Raw genomic sequence first — 11,418 nt, 5'->3', positions numbered from 1 at the left:
CGTCCTAACTGTTTAAACTCGCCCTAACTGTTTTAAAACTCGTCCTAACTGCTTTAAACTCGTCCTAACTTGGGAACCCTTCCTCCCTGTGACGATCCTTGTGGACGCTTCACGTTCCCGGACCTTTGACTCTGACGAGCTGAGCCCTAAAACCAGACCTGAACCCACAAACTGCCCTTTGAAGGTCTTCACCACGTTCGTACGTCCACCCATCCATCCCGAACTAAACCACCTGAACCGGATCCGGACCTGTCCTCACTTTCCACAAATGTCTCGCGCCGGTCCTCTCAAGGACGGACGGACGACGGCGCACACACACACGCTCCAAATTTAGGCCCTGAAGGGAAGCTGATGTGATCCTGAAGGGATTTTTTTTTCATCCTTCAGCTCCGGGACCGGCTTTAGCCTGCGCCCGACTTAAAGCCAGGCGTGTGTGTTTGTGTGCACCGGTGGGAAGGCTAATTCCACCCGTGTAAATGTTGACCCGGGCTGGGTGGGGTGTTTGTGCGGCTGGGGAGGGGCTTTGCGTGGAAAGCTGCAGTAGAAAATAAAAGCCGCTGCTCCTGTCATCATCGTCCTGCTGCCCTTCGCTCCCCTTGGTGTGGGGAAACGAACGGCCGCGAGTGGCAGCGGCTCAAACACACACACACACACACACACACACACACACACTTGTGGAAACGGTTAAAAAAAAAAAAAAAAAAATGACGGGGGTGATGAGGCGGAAGATTTCTGCAGATATTTGTCCGCTCTGCTCTGTTGGCACCCGGCACGTAAATAACCCAGCAAATGTCAAAGAAGTTCAAGTTCAAGGAAGAAAAACTGAAGCTGAAACCGAAGCCGGGTGGTTTTTTTTTGTTTTTTTTTTAAACAAGAACAGGATCCAGACTGTGTTGTACCTGCAGCTCTGATCTCAACATTCATGTGATGGGACTGAATCTGGCAGCGTTTCCTCAACGAATCACCGTAAATCAGCAAAATGAAAGCTCTGCTGACTTAAACATGTTTTTGTTTGCCTCAAACATTTGGCAGAATATGTGTTTATTCAACCCACTGACCCCCAAAACCCTGATTTCCAACCGTCCTTGAACTACTCATCCATCAGGGGAAACTACGCATAAAAACACAATAAATCAACAAAAATACGTCAAAAAGCAGAGCTTTGCTTTAAGTAGATTCTGTGAAAAAGTAAAAATTCTGCATTTCTCGACGAAAACGTGAAGGTTTTAGTGACTCAGCTGCGACCGATGGTGACGGGACAAAAATTCGTGGCATTTTTCTGTTGAACTGCAGGCAGTGTGGAAGCAAATTTAAGAAATAATTAGTAAAATATCTACAGCGAGTGTTTGTAAAATGATTTTTGAAAAATATTTGAAGAACTGTAGCTTCTTGGTTTTTATTTTTTTATGATTATAACTGCCATAATGCACAGAAAACATTTCTGTTTCCATCGAGCTGCAGGACTTTATTTTGCGGCTAAAAACGAGTCAAAAATGTGGAAAAAAAAGCCCAAGAACGACCATTTTGTCCTAAAATCAGGAAGTGATTTTAATAAATAACGGTGATCCGAACACTGCTGTCGAACCACTTGTAGTCCCACAATCAAACACAAAACAAGTTAAAACTGTTTCTGTGGAAAGATTCGATGCTTTTAAAGGCCTGCAGGAACACAAACGACACGTGCAGCCCAACGCTCAGATCGGCTCCTCGCTCAGAGCCAATCACACGCGAGCTCGGGGTATGATGAGCGTTGCCACGGAGACGGACACAAACAGGAGTGCGCGGATAAATACCGCACGCACACGCTAAACGCCTCCCCGGTTCACACACGCTGCCGTCGAACGCCACATGTCTCCCGGACGCACTTTACCTCGGCCTGGACTTTTGGTCTCGTCGCAGCTCGGTGGAATTTGCCACGAGAGGGACGACTTTGATCCCCTTCTTCTTCTTCTTCTGTGGTTCCTGACTGTCCGCCCGCCCTCCCCTGTCCAGCGACCCCATCTCCGACCAACGGGCCAGAAGACAGAGCCGCCACTGTGGCCCTGATGTAACTTTCCATGACTCCTCGTACCTGAGCTGGAGCTTTTCCACCGACTAAAAATGTGATTCTTTCCTGGTTTTATGGACAAACAACGCCGACAAACTTTCCCCCCACCGACGTAAAAACCACCGAGCGACGCAGCCGATGAGTCAAGCTGAGAAACCGAGCGGCGCTGCACAGTCTCCTGGGAGGGGAAGCTTCCCCGTGACCTTTAAAAACACAAAACAAAACTCCACGACCTTCACAGAAGTCACACTTTTAGAAACAATGGCTCTTTTCTGAGGGAAACAAAGGTCACTCAAAGTTCGGCTATTTTTAATTTTTAACCCTCTGAACCTCAAAAACTGCTGCTAGATTAGACATCTTCTTAAAAAAATCACCAAAGCACACAGTTTGTTCAGCATTAGAAGCTGCAAAAGCAGAGACAAGCTGTGATTCTGTAAATAAACTTCACCAAAGCTCGGCTGAAAATCGTTGCATTTAATCAGAATCACTTTATTCTACACGCCTCGTTCAAAAAATTGTCAAAAATAAACCGCTGTCACTAAATAGATTCTGCAAAAAAGGAAAAATTCTGGGCTCCTCAGTGCAAATGAGGAGACATCAGTGACTCAGCTGAGACCAACAGTCACACGACAACAAATCTGTGACTTTTCGGCTGAACTGCAGGCAGTGTGGCACTCAGAAAACTATTGTACATGTTGACAAAAGGGTTTTTAAATGTTCGTACAACAAACACTCAAAGAAATCTAACTTTCTTTATTCTTTTTATGTCATTCTAACTGCGTCGTACTGCACTGAAGGCAGCTCTCTCTCCTTTATGTTGCTCTGTTTCCACAGAAATAAAGAAAAAACTTAGATTCGTAAATATTCATCAATAAATCACATCATCTCTCCAGCGTTTTCCTCAACTGTTGGTGGATGAAAACTGGAAAGAAAAACTCATTTAACTCCGAAACTGTGCAGAAAAACTCGGTGCTGTGATGTTTTAGTGGCTCCAAAGAAAATATTAAGTCTCTGTTATACATATATTTGTTTTTTATCAGGAACAAAAATGCTTTTAAATCAGATTTGTGTGTTTACAGCTACAGTCTGTGAAAATACATAAAGCAGAAATAGATAGACGATAACTTAACGGCTATTTTAGTCAAAGTCGGGATCATGTGCAGCCTCCAGTTTATTTATTTTTGCCGTTTTGTTGTCAGGAAACCTTCTTTTTCAGATTATTTCTGACACAAATCACTTTTTAACTGATTTATAAGCGCATATATATAAGTAAGAACTAAACATCTGAGTAAAGCTGCACTTACTGTCTGAAAATAAACCAAAGCAGAGACTAAAACTCCTGCTCGGCAGCTGCTGAAACGTCTTTTTAAAGCAATTGGGTGCAAAAAAAAAGTGTGCATTAAAGGTCCAGAGTTGCACATCTGTGAAGACGTGGAGCCTCGTCACTGCTTTTTATGTTCACATATTCACAATTAATCTGGAATTTTATCAATTTAGATGAACTATTAATTCATTCCCTAAGTTCTACCTGCAGGATGTCATTTGGAAAACATATTTTTAAGGCTATAAAAGTGGAAAAATCTGCAGTTTCTTCAGGATTAAACTGAGGTGGACGCTGTAAAAGCTGAAATAAAACCAAGCAGGGAGGGAACCTGCAGACGCCGCCCGAAAAATTCAACGGGCGGATCTGAAATTCCCAAACACGAACGCAGACAGAGCACGAGTCAGAGACGACAAATTCCACACATGAACACAACAAACACACACAAGACCATTTTAAAAACTCGCCTCGTCCCGACCGGCCGACGGTAGCGGCTTTGAAACCCGTCGTGGCGGCTTTGAAACCCGTCGTGGCGGCTTCGATCGAGCTTTATCCGGTTAAATCGGCGTGTCGCGGCGCTTCAGTGTGTGTCTGTGTGTCGTGACCGCTCACCTTTGCCACGAGGTCGTCTCTGTACGTCTGCTCGACAAAAGCGTCCGTCTGCAGCCGCTCTGGGTTCAGACAGACACACATCCATCAGCGTCGTATTTACAACACTAGCTTGTTAATTAATCATTCAACCTTAATTACAGTCAAGTAAAGTCCTATTTCATGTCATCTTTAAATCCCTAACATGTAAACTACTCATTAAATCACAACATAAGTGACACTAAGATACGCTCTGGTTCTGTTACTTGGAGACACAAGTCGTAATGTTTTTACTAGGAGAGGCAAAAACTGTTGTCTTGAATGTGCTTTAAAAACAGTTGTTCTGCAACTTCTCCTCCTGCAACTTCTCCTCCTGCAACTTCTCATCTCGTGTCCTGCAACTTCTCCTCCTGCAACTTCTCCTCTCATGTCCTGCAATTTCTCACGTCCTGCAATTTTTCCTCCTGCAACTTCTAACGTCGTGTCCCGCAACTTCTCCTCCTGCAACTTCTTATCTCATGTCCTGCAACTTCTCCTCCTGCAACTTCTCATGTCATGTCCTGCAACTTCTCCTCCTGCAACTTCTCCTCCTGCAACTTCTCCTCCTGCAACTTCTCCTCCTACAACTTCTCGTCATGTCCTGCAACTTCTTATCTCATGTCCTGCAACTTCTCATGTCAGTTCTGCAACTTCTTATCTCATCTCCAGCAACATTTCCTGTTCTGCAACGTCTAAAGTCAAGTCTTGCATACGTCATCTCACTTTACATGATGGCAGATGAAGACTTTAGATTGAAAAACTTCAGATCACCTCTGCTGAGCGTCGCCCCGTTCTCTCTGTAGTCCTGGATCTCTGCGTCCTTCCTCACCAGAAGTCCTCCCAGCTGATCCACCTGTCGCTGCAGCAGGCGGCTCATCACCAGCAGGGGGCGCACCAGCTGGGCGCACACCTGGAAACACCACCAAGACGTTAAAACCCTCTGCAGCCTCCCGTCCGCTCAGAGCTGCAGACCTGAAGCCTGGACCGTACCAAGGCCACGGGGGCGGGGGTGCAGCGGAACTCCCAGTAGAAGGGCAGCCCTGCCAGCTCGCTCTTCAGTCTCACGCTCACGCCGCCGTCGTCCTGTCGGTTCAGGGAGATCTGAGCCTCGCGACCCGCTCGTCCTGCAGCGCCCGACAGGCTGGGCTCAACCACCTCGCACAGGTGGGAGAAGAAGGCTTGGACCGGAGCTCGCAGCCGCCGGTTCAGCTCCTGGTGGAAGAAAACATCATGTGTTCAGGGGAATGGCAGTTGAATAAAAGGACGGCTTTTATCTTCAGGCTACTGAGGCTGGCAGATTTAAAATGCACATTTCAAAGGGAGATAAATTCCTGCAGGTTTATCAGGGAACTTTAAACCCTCTAAACCTCAACATGTGAAAGCAGGTTTGAGAGGCAGGGTGTCATTTAAACCTTTTTTTATTATTTAATCCCAAAATTCAACATTTATTAGACCCAGAAACTGCAAAAACATCAAGACTCGTTGGATTTTCAGCAGCCCTTGAACTACTCGGTGCCGCTACATCGTATTTTATCGAAATTACTTCTTGTCTCATTTAAAAACTTCCCCAAAGAACTAACTTTTGCACAAAACAGATTCCGTAAAAAGTGAAAAAATTCAACTGAGACTCCATGAAAGGCTGCAGCCAAAAGCCTTTCAGAGAACTTTGGGCTGATCTGCAGGCAGCGTCTACGCAGAGCAGAGAGGAGAAAACAAAATAAAGTTGTGATGAATCTGTCGTATGTGGAGTCACGATTATTCTATCCAGGACTGGTAACACCTGTCAGAACCTGGGAAAATGTTGTACGTGCTCATCTCAGTTTTTGTAAATAAATAATCAAAGAAACACAAAAAATTAAACATACGTTTTCTCGTTTAAAAATTTTTTAAAAACCAAACGTTTGCAGTAAACAAATTCTGTGAAAGATGGAAGATTCTGCAGTTTTTAGCTCAAACAACAAACCGCGGTGGACTCAGCGGCAACCAACGATCAACGCACAAAAAGCTGAAATGGGCGAAACACGGTCATGATTTTAGTTTTCTTCTGTTTCCGTGAAGGTGCAGGACTTTATCCTGTCATGAGAAATGAGCTCACAGCAAAAAACACAGAAAGTTTAAACCCACAGAATGTAATTTAACACCTGTCGAGTCAAAAAAAAGTAATTTTCTGGCTGCTGTTAACTTTGAAAGTAAGAAAATGCAGCATGAAATCCTGAAAACCTGACTTGTAAGAACAGTTTTTAGGTTTGAGCCCCTCCCGGAGCCACTGCTCACTCAGTTTGTACCTGAGCTCGGTTCTGGATGTCGGCGGCGTCCATCCTCTCCTCCCAGACGCTCTGCATGTCGGTCAGCAGGAGGCGGTACGCCGTGTCACCGAACCAGCTCTTGTTGAGCAGCCGGCAGCCGCTGATGCTCACCGGCAGCCAGGGACGCTGGAGGAGGACGTCCTCGGCAGGAGCTCCACTCGCCTCCATCAGACCAACCAGGGGATTAAAACCACACCTAGAGCAGGAAGGAGACGCACCAGAACCAGACTTCACCCTCACTGCTGAACCGACTGATTGTTCAACCTACAAAACAACAACTTCAATCTAGATTTCTCAAGAGGAATCTCTCCTCTAAAACGCTGCTTTTATTAATCTGAGAAGTCATTTAAATAACTTAATTAAACGCATGAGTGCAAGATAGAAATAAAAAATCTGATTTAATGATTTACACAAACGTTTTAAGTTGCAAACATCATTTTAAAGGTTGTTAAACTAAATTTAATGTGTAAGTTGAACCTGCATTTCTGCGTCACTTGATTTAAAACTTCATTAAAGTCGAGGTAATAAAATCGGCCTGATGCGTTCGCTTTTCTTCAAATTGAGTTTCACATTTCAGGACTCGTTCTCGATTTTTGCCTGAATTTCATTCTAATAATTAAAACTACTGCAGAGGAACACGTAATATCTGCACACGCTGGAGTTTCATGGTTAAAAATGAAACACTAGAAGTTGTCATAAACTAAAAAACACTGTTGAATAAATTGTTTGTGGTTCTATTATCTTTTAAAGTGTGGAAGAAATATTCAGATCCTTTAATTGAGCGTAAAAACACATCAAAATTAAAAAGCTTCATTACAAGTTAAAGTGAAAAAATCAACGCTTTTGTAGAAGAACCTGCAGGTAAACGGTTAAAATGAAGCAGTTTTAGTTTTCTGAGCTTCTGAAAATGAAGCAGATTGATTCATAAATACCATCGGATCATTCTTTACTGTTTAAGAAGAATAAGAATCATTTTTAATAATTGCACTGAAGACTGGAGGAGGTGGAAGCAGAGCAGCCGTCTGGATTCTTCTGCAGAAGTCACAGGATTTTTTCAGTTTTCTATTGATGAAGTGACAATTTTCAGTGTATGAATGCTTCCCAGAACTACTTCTAATCAGTAAATCAACCAAAACACAGCAACAGGCGGCCAGTATACATGAGAACAAACTTTACAGGAGAATTTTCAGGGTTTTTGTTGGATTTCAGCTTTTAATTTGGAGCTGAACTTCCTCTCCTCACCTGCATCTCTTCTCTTGACTTACTTAAAGAGTCCATCCACTGAATCCCTAATAAATAAAACTAATATTCAAAGAGTAAAACCAGCTCTAACCTATAGGATGCCAGCTTCACTCGCTAGAAGTCGGAAACTGTGCTCTCGCTTGGTGTTTTCTTTGGTCACAGAGAACGCGTTTCCATACGATTTTATGTGAATCATCACAAATGAGACTAATTCCAAGGCACACAGATGCAGAACCGCCGGTCCGGCTAACCTGCAATCACTAATGCGGATCACGGCCTAAACATAGAAGCACAGTGGGATGACTTTACGCCGCCGGTGTGTCACGTTTTATATTTATTTCACCCCGAAATAACTTGAAGATGGTGCAAAAAAAAAAGTGCAGATTTCTGGGAAAAGCCGTCCGAGGTGCTCACAGCGCCTCGGCTCCGACTGATGTGTTATTAAATATGACATCATTAGATTATTAATAGCGTCTGTGTGTCGGCAGCATGTTTCTGTTGTAGCTGCTGGAAACCTGAACCGCCTCGTTTCACATTCAGGGATTAATCTGAGGAAAGAAGAAAAAAGTGACGCAGAAATCTGTTTTCAATTTTACTCTGATCTCTTGGTTCTGCTGAGATGCTGGATTTGTTTTTTGCTTATTTGTTGAGATAAGTGGGAAGTTTAAAAGAGAAAATCACTGTTTTGGTGCAGCTTCTTAGAAGAAGAAAAAAAGGTTTAATCTGTGTTGCATGTTTAAAGATTGTTCGAGTGTTCGTTGTGCAAAATGTGCATCTTAAAACGAGTGAAGTTGTCAGAAGTAGGACGTCGTATAAAACGCTAAAGCACCTCAAACATCGACTCTAGTGCAGAACTTGAATAGTAAAAATAACTTTATTTAAAAAGCACCTTCCAGCACAGTTACAAGGTACTTTAAAGATGAATTAAAAAGCAATGAAAATGTTTTCAATTGAAGCTCCTGCAACGTAATATCAGAAATAACTTCCACATCTGAGCTGCAGTCGTGTCGTTTCTCTGCTGCGATATTTTCGGGGCTGTTTTCAAGCGAACCTCACGATTCAGAATCACATGCGTTTTACAGCCTCAATTTGTGGGTCGAAGCAGAAGCTGCCGTTTGTGGAAGTGGATGCCAACGGACGCCCACGCCCCTGAAAGCGCGGTGTAATTGGAGTGTTTTTTATAATCGCTCACCTCTGAGGAATGAGCCCCCCAAAAGCCTGGACCGAGATCTGTCGAAGCCGCGTCTTTTTACAGAAGCCGCATAATCACCACCTCGCAGGAGGGACACCGCAGACGCAGCTCCTGTTTTCGGGGAAAGAAACAAGGTATTTCTCGTCAGTCACAATTTGAAAAGCAGCACAAGTTACAGAGGTTGACTCACGCCGAGGTAAAGCGCACCACACAGTAAATCCAGTCGATGTGTGGTGACTCAGCAGACAAATAAGAAAACCTGATCGTTATCTGAGAGCAACACAGAACGCCTGAGAGCTTTTGTTTTCACTTAAATTCAATTTAAAAAATACGTTTATTTGTCCCCAATTAAAGGCACGTAGAGCAGAACAACTGTACGATGGTAGTAGGAGCCATGTGGTGGTTGGAATAGGATACAAAACTACATCTAAAAATAAAAAATGAGTAAAAAATTAAAGTAAAATATCGTATTGACAACAAATAATGTTCCAAAACATTTTGAATTGTCACCTGGGACCTGCATTTGCTGTTTTCTTTTACATAATTGAAGACATTTGCACGATAAAATGACAGAAATAAGAAAAATTGGTGCATAAAAATTCACCAGCATGAAGGAAATGAAGAGTTTGATGCTCTAAACTTGACCAGATCACAGGAAACATGTGGGAGAGCGCTGAGCATCTGGTAAAGACCAACAGGAACATTTAGTAGGTCCCTGTTCAGGGGACAAACACCATCAAATTGGCTGCAATCCTCTGAAAATGTTCCAAAATGCTCAGTTCTCTGCTCACACCAAAGTCCATTCACAAACTTCTAAATTTAAACTCCCCTTGCTTCTCAGCACACATTCGTCGGGGAAATCATATTATTGAAAAGTTTTTCTATATCTCTAGAAGTTACTCTTTAATTCCGCTACCATTCCTCCAGTATACTATTCAAATTTATTGGAAAAAAATGTGAAAGAGGAGAGGTCTGCGGTGGAGACGCAAAGATGAATGTAATGTGTTTTTTTACACTGGAGTAAAATATAAAGCTGTGAAAACAACAACAAAAACAGACGCAGCACTGACGCAAGTAAGAGTATTGATAATTAGGTTTGTGTTATCAAAAAGCTGAAAGTGTTTGAACCGTGTTTGGTTGGCTACTTCAAGGGGGAAAGTAACCCGGTAACGACAGAACATCAAACCAAACTTCATTTAAAAAACACCTACTTTTAAATTTCCTTTGCAAGTCATTAAATATAATTGAGTAACAACTTAAAATTAAGATCAAAATGCTTCTTTAGGGGCAATTCTTAAACTCGGCGACGATATCGGTTACACAAAATGCGCATTTATAGCAAAAATCCGCACTTTATTTCTAATTTGCGGGAGTTTAGCTAGCTTCGAGCTGCTATATCAACGACGGGCGTCAACTTAAGTTAGTTTTTTGAGCTAAATAAATGTAATTAAGTCTTTGTTCTACGACAACAGCTCATTAAACGTGTAGAGACATGATAAATATGAAAAAGAAGAGTATTAGTGCGTTTAAAGTACCAATGTTTGCTGCTCCCCCGCTCTTTCCTGTTGACAGTTACAGGTTCCCACACCGACGTCAAACAAAAGCGCAGTTCAAAGGTTCCGCCTGTATGAAATGGGACAGAATAAAATTAATAACAGTAATAATAATAATAATAATAATAATAATAATAATAATAATAGTTTGTGCTCTGTCCATTTTTTAAAAGTGTATTTGCTTTATAAATAAGATTATATATACATTAAACAAATTTACATACCATGGCCCTAGACAGATTTTATTAGGAAAACGTTCCTATTTTGGGCTCAAAACTGACACTAAATCTGTCCTACAGGCAGATTTTTGGAGCAAGCATGCTGATTTTAAGCACTTTATACATGTTTTTATATTGTCACGTGTTGCAAAATGCTGCTGCACAGCTTTAAACTAGTTCAGGAAGACAAGTCCTCCACATCTGGCCTCTCTCTGAGTACATTTTAATATTTCACTGATCACCTTTTAAGCACTTCATGATGGGGCTCTTTGTGATACTGTTGAATTTATGATGGGAGGGACTATTATAGCCAATGAAACTCCAGATAATCTCCAGATATTATGTGACCTGTTTTGGGGAAAATGAAACTGAAGGTCCAGACCCTCAGATGACTCTGCAGGCTGAGGTCCAGTCCTGCAGGCTGGGATGAGCTGGAGCTTCTGTCTGACTGACATGGAGGGAGACTGTGCTGCACCAGAGAAGGAGGACAGCGGCTCCACCACAGCCAGAAAGGAGGGAGGAGACAAAGAAGACAGGTAAATACTGTACACCTAAGTCATCCTTATTAGAACTCCTGCAGCACTAACGAGGCTGTTGAAGGGCTGCAGAGACCAGAGAGGAGACTCAGAGGAGGCAAACTGTCCCTGATCACCTGGAATGTGGACGGACTGGATGCTGAGGAGCAGCCGGAGAGAGCCCGAGGCCTCTGCTCCTACCTGACCTCGTAAGTCCACGCTACTGCATAAAAGGCTCAGTTCGCACAAACTAAAGAGCTGAACGTTCACCTTCTCTCCTGGCAGACACGCCCCTGATGTGGTGCTTCTGCAGGAGATCATCCAGTCCTACGTCGGCTTCCTGCACAAACGTCTGGCCGCCAGCTACATGCTCATTAAAGGTGCACACAAGAAGGGG

General features: G+C 43.0%; 1 protein-coding gene across 1 annotated transcript in view; it reads right to left on the bottom strand.

Annotated features, from left to right (window-relative positions):
- nhej1 (nonhomologous end-joining factor 1) overlaps window positions 1–10,335 on the bottom strand; it is a 28,725-nt gene extending 18,390 nt beyond the window's left edge. The window contains exons 1-6 of the mRNA XM_008294852.1: window positions 10,271–10,335; window positions 8,736–8,846; window positions 6,281–6,497; window positions 4,986–5,207; window positions 4,767–4,905; window positions 3,981–4,039 (exon numbers count right to left, since the gene is read on the bottom strand). Of these exons, the coding sequence (XP_008293074.1) occupies window positions 3,981–4,039; window positions 4,767–4,905; window positions 4,986–5,207; window positions 6,281–6,469 (609 nt within the window). The 5' untranslated portion in view covers window positions 6,470–6,497; window positions 8,736–8,846; window positions 10,271–10,335. The remainder of the gene's footprint in view (window positions 1–3,980; window positions 4,040–4,766; window positions 4,906–4,985; window positions 5,208–6,280; window positions 6,498–8,735; window positions 8,847–10,270) is intronic.
- Window positions 10,336–11,418: the final 1,083 nt, after the last annotated feature.

Source organism: Stegastes partitus, unplaced genomic scaffold, assembly GCF_000690725.1.
Source record: "Stegastes partitus isolate 25-593 unplaced genomic scaffold, Stegastes_partitus-1.0.2 Scaffold1000, whole genome shotgun sequence".
Taxonomy (NCBI): Eukaryota; Metazoa; Chordata; class Actinopteri; family Pomacentridae; genus Stegastes; species Stegastes partitus.
The sequence above is the reverse complement of the archived record's forward strand: the minus strand, read 5'-3'. Positions and strand labels throughout refer to the sequence as shown.